This window comes from Petromyzon marinus, chromosome 74, assembly GCF_048934315.1.
Source record: "Petromyzon marinus isolate PM22_M1 ecotype Great Lakes invasive population chromosome 74, UKy_Petmar_22M1.pri1.0, whole genome shotgun sequence".
NCBI classification, from domain to species: Eukaryota; Metazoa; Chordata; class Hyperoartia; order Petromyzontiformes; family Petromyzontidae; genus Petromyzon; species Petromyzon marinus.
Genome location: NC_133740.1, coordinates 13210517 through 13219622, shown reverse-complemented (window position 1 = coordinate 13219622; position 9106 = coordinate 13210517). Strand labels below are relative to the sequence as shown.

General features: G+C 56.5%; 1 protein-coding gene across 1 annotated transcript in view; it reads right to left on the bottom strand.

The window, feature by feature from the left end:
- Positions 1-256: 256 nt before the first annotated feature.
- Positions 257-9106, bottom strand: part of LOC116958258 (arrestin domain-containing protein 1-like) — a 25878-nt gene continuing 17028 nt past the window's right edge. The window contains exon 9 of the mRNA XM_032980784.2: positions 257-3409. Coding sequence (XP_032836675.2) covers positions 3279-3409 — 131 coding nt within the window. The 3' untranslated portion in view covers positions 257-3278. The remainder of the gene's footprint in view (positions 3410-9106) is intronic.

Genomic DNA, 9106 nt, shown 5'->3' with positions numbered 1-9106 from the left:
TGTATTTTATATATACATTATATATACAATGTATATGTTTATAATGTGTATATAATGTATATACAATGTGTATGTATTTCATATATACATTGTGCAGCCCGCACTGCACTTTGCAACTCGTCACGAAGTGCAGCGCGGCAAGAGGCCCACTTTCTGTTCCGCTAAACTCGGCGTACATTCATAAAGTGCACCACACACACGCCCCCCCCCCTGCACCCCCGGCCCCCTGGCCCCCATCTCCCCCCCGGCCCCCCAGGCCCCCCATCTCCCCCCCGGCACTCTCTACAAGAGAGCCACAGTCACCGATGACCGTGGTGGTGATGACGCCGACGCGATACCCCTTGCCGAATGATAACAATGACGACGGCAGTGGTGGTAGTAGTGGTAGTGGTAGTGGCGGTGGTGGTAGTGGTGGTAGTGGTGGTGGTAGTGGTGGTGGTGCTAGTGGTGGTGGTAGTGGTGGTGGTAGTAGTGGTGGTGGTAGTGGCGGTGGTGGTGGTAGTGGTGGTGGTGCTAGTGGTGGTGCTAGTGGTGGTGGTAGTGGTAGTAGTGGTGGTGGTAGTGGTGGTGGTAGTGGTGGTGGTAGTGGCGGTGGTGGTAGTGGTGGTAGTGGTGGTAGTGGCGGTGGTGGTAGTGGTGGTGCTAGTGGTGGTGGTGCTAGTGGTGGTGGTAGTGGTGGTAGTGGTGGTGGTAGTGGTGGTGGTAGTGGCAGTAGTGGTGGTGGTAGTGGCGGTGGTGGTAGTGGTGGTAGTAGTGGTGGTGGTAGTGGTGATGGTGGTAGTGGTGATGGTGGTAGTGGTGATGGTGGTAGTGGTGATGGTGGCGGTAGTGGTGGTGGTAGTGGCGGTAGTAGTGGTGGTAGTAGCCACACGGTGAGATGGCGGGACAAATGACCGAGGGAACGCCGCCGTGTTACCGTATCACTCCGCGTACTCTACCACCGGCCCGCTCAGCCACGCGGCTCAAGAGAGCGGCTTCATCGTCGACGGCTCAGAAACCGCGTTGTAACGGCGCTCCTTAGGGGCCACCCATTGAGTATGTTCGCTAAAATCTGTCAAAACTTGACCCCTCCCTGAAGGCACGCAGACTATCTACACCCCCCCTGCCCCCCACCGCCACCTGTGTAGGTTCGCTTGACGCACCGCCGCCCCCCCGCCGAATCCTATAGACCGGCCGATATTTAATCCACGCAGAAACGATCAATGACTAATAATAGTAACGTGTTGAAGCAAACAGTCCACCGCCGGACTATCGAACTTATTTTTAGGCCAATGTAGACAAATTATTATCGAGGCTTCACCCCCCCCCTCCCCCCTCCGTGCGTACGGACTCAGTGGATGGCTCCTTACCGCGTCGTCACGACCATCAGCGTCACGCGTCGCTCTCGAGCCCGTCGCCGCGACGACGGGTCGCTCCCGAGCCCGTCGCCGTGACGACGCGTCGCTCCCGAGCCCGTCGCCGCGACGACGGGTCGCTCCCGAGCCCGTCGCCGCGACGACGCGTCGCTCCTCGGGCAGAGGGTCCCCGCGCAACGCCCCCATTTTTTTTGTTTCATTTTACCGCGGTCGTCGCCGCCGCAACATCGCCAGCGATCCAGCGATCCAGTGATCCAGCGATCCAGCGATCCAGTGATCCAGCGAGCCAGTGAGCCAGCGATCCAGCGAGCCAGCGATCCAGCGAGCCAGCGAGCCAGCGATCCAGCGCGCCAGCGAGCCAGCGATCCAGCGCGCCAGCGAGCCAGCGATCCAGAGATCCAGCGCGCCAGCGCGCCAGCGAGCCAGCGAGCCAGCGAGCCAGCGAGCCAGCGAGCCAGCGCGCCAGCGAGCCAGCGAGCCAGCGAGCCAGCGAGCCAGCGAGCCAGCGAGCCAGCGAGCCAGCGAGCCAGCGAGCCAGCGATCCTCGCGCGGCAAACGAGACCCTCCCGCCCGGGGCGTCTCGCCGCTCGGGCCGGTCGCGCGGGACGACTTGCAAGTCGTCCGAGTCGCGCGGAGTTACCCGGACATTAAAACAAAAGACCGAAACTTTAAGGATAATTAAAAACAACGAAGCGGCGTGTCGTCAAACGCCGCGGGTCCGGCGCATGCCAGGCAAAGGCTCCCCCCCCCCCCTCCCTGCCATGCGCTGCCTCGAACCGACGTTTGGGGCAAGCGCTGTTAGTAGCGAGTAGCTGGTGGTGGCTGCGGCTACGAAGGCCGGCACGCTGTGACGCACCAGGAGGGTCGGTGGCCAGCACCGCCACGCCCGGGGGCGTCCGCCTTTGCCTCCCCGGTGTCGGTGTTTTACTCCACGCCCGCATCTCGACCGTGCTGCTGCTGCCAAGCCTAAGGGGGACCTCCCCCACCCACCAGTGGCAGCTGTCCCTGTGCGGCACAAGGCTGCACGCAGCACCAGGCGTGCTGAACACAAAGGCGCACATATTCACGCAGAGAGCCACAGACTCGTCGCCTGAGAGTCACAGACTCACACGGTGAGCCGTGGATCCCCACAGAGACCCACAGAGACCCACAGACTCACACGGAGAGTCACAGACCCACACGGAGAGTCACAGACCCACACGGAGACCCACAGACCCACACGCAGAGTCACAGACCCACACGGAGACCCACAGATCCACACGGAGAGTCACAGACCCACACGGAGAGTCACAGACTCACACGGAGACCCACAGACTCACACGGAAACCCACAGACTCACACGCAGAGTCACAGACCCACACGGAAACCCACAGACCCACACGGAAACCCACAGATCCACACGGAGAGTCACAGACTCACACGCAGAGTCACAGACCCACACGGAGACCCACAGACTCACACGCAGAGTCACAGACCCACACGGAGACCCACAGACTCACACGCAGAGTCACAGACTCACACGGAGACCCACAGACCCACAGAGACCCACAGACCCACACGCAGAGTCACGGGTGGTGGTGGTGTGGTGGTGGTGTGGTGGTGGTGGTGTGGTGGTGGTGTGGTGGTGTGGTGGTGGTGTGGTGGTGGTGGTGTGGTGGTGGTGGTGGTGGTGTGGTGGTGGTGGTGGTGGTGTGGTGGTGGTGTGGTGGTGTGGTGGTGGTGGTGGTGTGGTGGTGGTGGTGTGGTGGTGGTGTGGTGGTGTGGTGGTGGTGTGGTGCGTGCTCAGTGGCGCTCGCTTGCGAGCCGCAGCGCCTTGCACCACACCCACCCCCCGTGCACTCAGTCAGCGTCTTTCCGCCTAGGGGACCCCCCCCCCACCCCAGTGGCAGTAGCGGTGGGGGGGGGCGGTGGGGGGGGCCCCCCTCACTCCCCGCAGGGGGCCCACGGCCCCTCCGTGCCGCTGCCACTTTGGCAAGGGTCAAGGACGGCCGCGCCCATCTGTGCAGCGTCGTCACTTGCCGCCTGGCAGCTCTCTTCATAGGAGGGCGGTGGGTCTGGGGGTACGGAGACACAGAGACACGGCAGCTGGAGATAGCCAGAGATAGACGCAGAGATAGACGCAGAGATAGACACAGAGAGACACAGAGATAGACACAGAGATAGACACAGAGACACGGCAGCTGGAGATAGCCAGAGATAGACGCAGAGATAGACACAGAGATAGACACAGAGACACGGCAGCTGGAGATAGCCAGAGATAGACGCAGAGATAGACACAGAGAGACACAGAGATAGACACAGAGATAGACAGAGATAGACACAGAGATAGACACAGAGATAGACACAGAGACACGGCAGCTGGAGATAGCCACAGATTGATGCAGAGATAGACACAGAGATAGACAGAGATAGACACAGAGATAGACAGAGATAGACACAGAAATAGACACAGAGATAGACACAGAGACACGGCAGCTGGAGATAGCCAGAGATAGACGCAGAGATAGACACAGAGATAGACAGAGATAGACACAGAGATAGACAGAGATAGACACAGAGATAGACACAGAGACACGGCAGCTGGAGATAGCCACAGATTGACGCAGAGATAGACACAGAGATAGACACAGAGATAAACACAGAGATAGACACAGAGACACGGCAGCTGGAGATAGCCACAGATAGACGCAGAGATAGACACAGAGATAGACACAGAGATAGACACAGAGATAGACACAGAGACACGGCAGCTGGAGATAGCCAGAGATAGACGCAGAGATAGACACAGAGAGACACAGAGATAGACACAGAGACACGGCAGCTGGAGATGGCCAGAGATAGACGCAGAGATAGACACAGAGATAGACAGAGATAGACACAGAGATAGACACAGAGACACGGCAGCTGGAGATAGCCACAGATTGACGCAGAGATAGACACAGAGATAGACACAGAGACACGGCAGCTGGAGATAGCCAGAGATAGACGCAGAGATAGACACAGAGAGACACAGAGATAGACACAGAGACACGGCAGCTGGAGATGGCCAGAGATAGACGCAGAGATAGACACAGAGATAGACAGAGATAGACACAGAGATAGACACAGAGACACGGCAGCTGGAGATAGCCACAGATTGACGCAGAGATAGACACAGAGATAGACACAGAGATAGACACAGAGACACGGCAGCTGGAGATAGCCACAGATTGACGCAGAGATAGACACAGAGATAGACACAGAGATAGACACAGAGATAGACACAGAGACACGGCAGCTGGAGATAGCCACAGATTGACGCAGAGATAGACACAGAGATAGACACAGAGACACGGCAGCTGGAGATAGCCAGAGATAGACGCAGAGATAGACACAGAGAGACACAGAGATAGACACAGAGACACGGCAGCTGGAGATGGCCAGAGATAGACGCAGAGATAGACACAGAGATAGACAGAGATAGACACAGAGATAGACACAGAGACACGGCAGCTGGAGATAGCCACAGATTGACGCAGAGATAGACAGAGATAGACACAGAGACACGGCAGCTGGAGATAGCCAGAGATAGACGCAGAGATAGACACAGAGAGACACAGAGATAGACACAGAGACACGGCAGCTGGAGATGGCCAGAGATAGACGCAGAGATAGACACAGAGATAGACAGAGATAGACACAGAGATAGACAGAGATAGACACAGAGATAGACACAGAGATAGACACAGAGACACGACAGCTGGAGATAGCCACAGATAGACGCAGAGATAGACACAGAGATAGACACAGAGATAGACACAGAGACACGGCAGCTGGAGATAGCCAGAGATAGACACAGAGACAGACACAGAGATAGCCAGAGATAGACACAGAGATAGCCAGAGATAGACACAGAGATAACCAGAGATAGACGCAGAGATAGACACAGAGAGATAGACACAAAGATAGACACAGAGGTAGATACAGAGACACGGCAGCTGGAGATAGCCAGAGATAGACACAGAGACAGACACAGAGATAGCCAGAGATAGACACAGAGATAGCCAGAGATAGACACAGAGATAGCCAGAGATAGACGCAGAGATAGACACAGAGAGATAGACACAAAGATAGACACAGAGGTAGATACAGAGATAGACACAGAGATAGACACAGAGACACGGCAGCTGGAGATAGCCAGAGATAGACACAGAGATAGACACAGAGATAGACACAGAGATAGACACAGAGAGACACAGAGATAGACACAGAGATAGACACAGAGAGAGACACAGAGATAGACACAGAGATAGACACATCTCCCCAGCCCACTCCCCCACCCACCCACCCTCTTAACTCCCCGACCGGCATAGAGCTTCTGCACGCGCACACACACACGCACACACGCACGCACACACACACGCACGCACACACACACACACGCACACAGGAAGTCACGCACGCACACGCGCACACACACAACAACCGCCATTCGCCACTAAGTGGCGGTGACGTCACCACGACGCTTGTGCCAGGCTATGTGCACCCTGAGGCTCGTGAAGTGTCGAACGCCCGCTGGCAGGAGGTCACGGGGCAGACCCAGGTGCCACGGGTCGACTGAGATGACTCGCTGATGCACCACCTGTGCCCCCTACTGTGCCAACCTGCTGTGCTTTAGCCACCCGGCACCCCGCTCGTTGTTGTGAGCGTCGCTCCTCCGCCCTCCGTTGTTGTTGGAGGGCGACTGCCTCCAACTGCCCAGTAGCGTCCTTCACGAGCCTCCTCCACAGAGGCCGATCTTGACACCGCTGGTACCGGTCATCGGCAAGTCCACTCAGCTCCACGTCCTCCTGTACCACATCACTCCATCTCTTCTCTAGCCCGTGCCGCGCCCGCTTAGCCCCCTCAATCCGGCCGAACAAAAGCTGTTTCGGCATGCGGTGGCTGGGCATGCGGGCTACATGACCCAGCCATCGCAGCCTTGCCCGCCGGAGGAGCTCACCGATGGGACCTTGCCCAGATCTTTCAAGGATTTGTGAGCTCCTCACACAATCCAGTCTGGTTAAACCCAGGATGGATCGTAGGCAGGCCAGCCTAAATGTTTCTAACCGGCGAAGATGTTCCATTAGGGGGGTCCACGTTTCGCAAGCGAAGAGAAGGGAGGGAATGACCGTGGCCGAGAAGACCTGAAGCTTAGTGCAGAGCGACAGACCAGGTAGCTTCCACACAGCGTTACGCAACCGATGAAAAGATATTGCCGCTTGACTGATTCGGAGTGAGACCTCTGCTGTTAAACTGGAGCCAGTCATAAGCACACTGCCCAGGTATGGGAAACTCTCCACTCTCTCCATAACTGCCCCATCACCGATTGGGAGTTGTGGGGGTGGAGTGTCCGATGGTACAAAATACCCAGGCAGGTGCTTAGTTTTGGTGGGGCTGATGGTAAGGCCCCACCTCTTAGTGGCACGCTCCAGTCTCAGCAGCAGCGTCTCCAACTCCTCCTCTGACTGAGCAGCTATTACCAAATCATCAGCATACATAACGTGGTTGAGCAATAGGGAGCCATCCCTTGACCGCACCCGGGCATCGATCAGCCTCCCATTATATCTGTACCATATGGAGATTCCCCCGGTACAGCTATTGAAGGCTTCACGAACTACGTGGTCAAAATAGATGTTAAATAATGTGGGAGCCAGAGGACATCCCTGTCGCACCCCAAGGTGTACAGGGAATGGCTCTGACTCCCGGCCACGTAGTTTTACCCGGGCCCGCTCACCATCATGAAGGTCCTTAATGATCGTGAGCAGAGGGTCAGGTACTCCAAAAGCACGAAGAACAACCCAGAGCCCAGGCCTACTGATGGTATCATAGGCCTTGACCAGGTCAATAAAGCAGAGATGTAGGTCTTGTTGGAATTCCCTACACCTCTGCTGTAGCAGACGGACAGAAAATATGGCATCTGTGCAGGACCGCCCTTTCCTGAAACCGCATTGGGGCTCCGCAAGCCTCTCCTCAGCGTGCCTGGCAAGGCGATGTTGAATAATCCTTGCCAGGACCTTTTCCGGCACACTGAGGAGTGAGATGCCCCTGTAGTTGTTACAGTCTGTGCGGTCCCCCTTCTTAAAAAAGGGGACCACCAGGGCATCCTTCCAATCCTGCGGAACCCGTCCAGTGGTCCAGACTGTTGTTATGATGTCATATAGGGCAGTCTGTGCACAAACGCCGCCCTCCCTCAGCATTTCGCTTGGGAGATCATCTCTGCCCGCTGCCTTTCCTGGTCTCAGACTCCGGATCGCCTTCAGTACTTCCTCAACAGATGGCACCTCAGCCAGCCACTCACAGGGGGTGACTTCTTCCAATATTTGAGGCACTGCAGCCTCAGCAGGGTCATCCTCACTTTGTGCCACGATGTTTTCCTGGCTGAGGGATTTTCCCTCCCCCAGGACCTCACAGAAATGCTCAGCAAATCTGCAAACCTGTTCCTGGGGGTCGGAGATTGGGTCACCGTTTTTTCCCCTAATGATGGTAATAGGTGTGGCGGTGGAGATTACTTTTTTGATGGAGTTAAATAGAGATTTGTGATCACGGGCCACTGAGGCAGACTCCATCTCCTCAGCAACCTGCGACCACCACCCATCCTTGCAGCGCCTCACGGCTCTCCGAACCTCCGAGCGAAGGCTGCGGTAAGCCTCCTCATTCTCTGACGTGGGATTCTGTAGCCGATGACAGTGGGCCTGTCGCTTTTTCTCAACCATCCTGAACACCTCCTCTGTCAGCCAGGGTCTCTGGGGAGGTCTGGACCGCGTACCCAAAGCAGCCATTGCAGCTGCATGAGTCACAGTCCTAAACCTCGCCCATTTGCCCTCGACATCAGGAGGAGTCGGGGACGATGCCAATCCCAGCCGCAAGCGATGATGAAATTCTCGTTTGCAACTTTCATCAGATAACTGAGACCAGGCCACTTTAGGTTGGAATGGGGTCCTGGGTGTACACCCACCACCGGAGTGGAAGAATGGCAGGCGCATCTTACAGATGACTAGTCGATGGTCAGAGGGCAGATCAGCTCCACGGTAGGTCCTGGTGTCAAGGACATGGGCTCGCATCCGCTGGTCCGTCACTATGTAGTCCAGCAGATGTTCTTGCTTGGACCCGGCATGCATCCATGATGTTGTGTAGATGCGCCGATGCCGGAACAGCGTGTTGGTAATTACAAGCCCATGAGCTGCACAAAAATCTAGCAGCCTCCTATCGTTGTTATTGAGCTGATCTGGCCAATGCCCTGCAATCACTCCAGACCAGGTGCCAGTATCATGACCAACTCGGGCATTGAAGTCACCCAACATGATGACTCTATCCTGAGGGGCCACTTTAGCCAGCACCTGTGACAGGAGGTCATAAAAGGCATCTGACTCATCGGCTTTGCCTGCATCCCTCCACGGATGTTCATCTTCGGTGGGGGCATAAGTAACCATGACCACCATTCCTCGCCTCCGGTTGATGGGAAGGCGAGCCCAAAGTAGCCTGGGGGTTACAGCTTCCCACACCTCACCGCCACGTTCCCACGACCCCTTCATTCTTTTGTTCAAAAGAAGAGCCACACCCTGTTGTTTGGCAGTCTGCTGCCCCGAGTAGAGGACTGTCCACCCCTCATGGTGGCAGGAGCCAGAGCCGGTCCACCGGACCTCCTGAATGCCACATAGATCCAGGCGGTACCGGTCCAGCTCCCGACAGAGGAGTGGCAGCCTCTCCTCCGCAGTGAGCGTTCGAACATT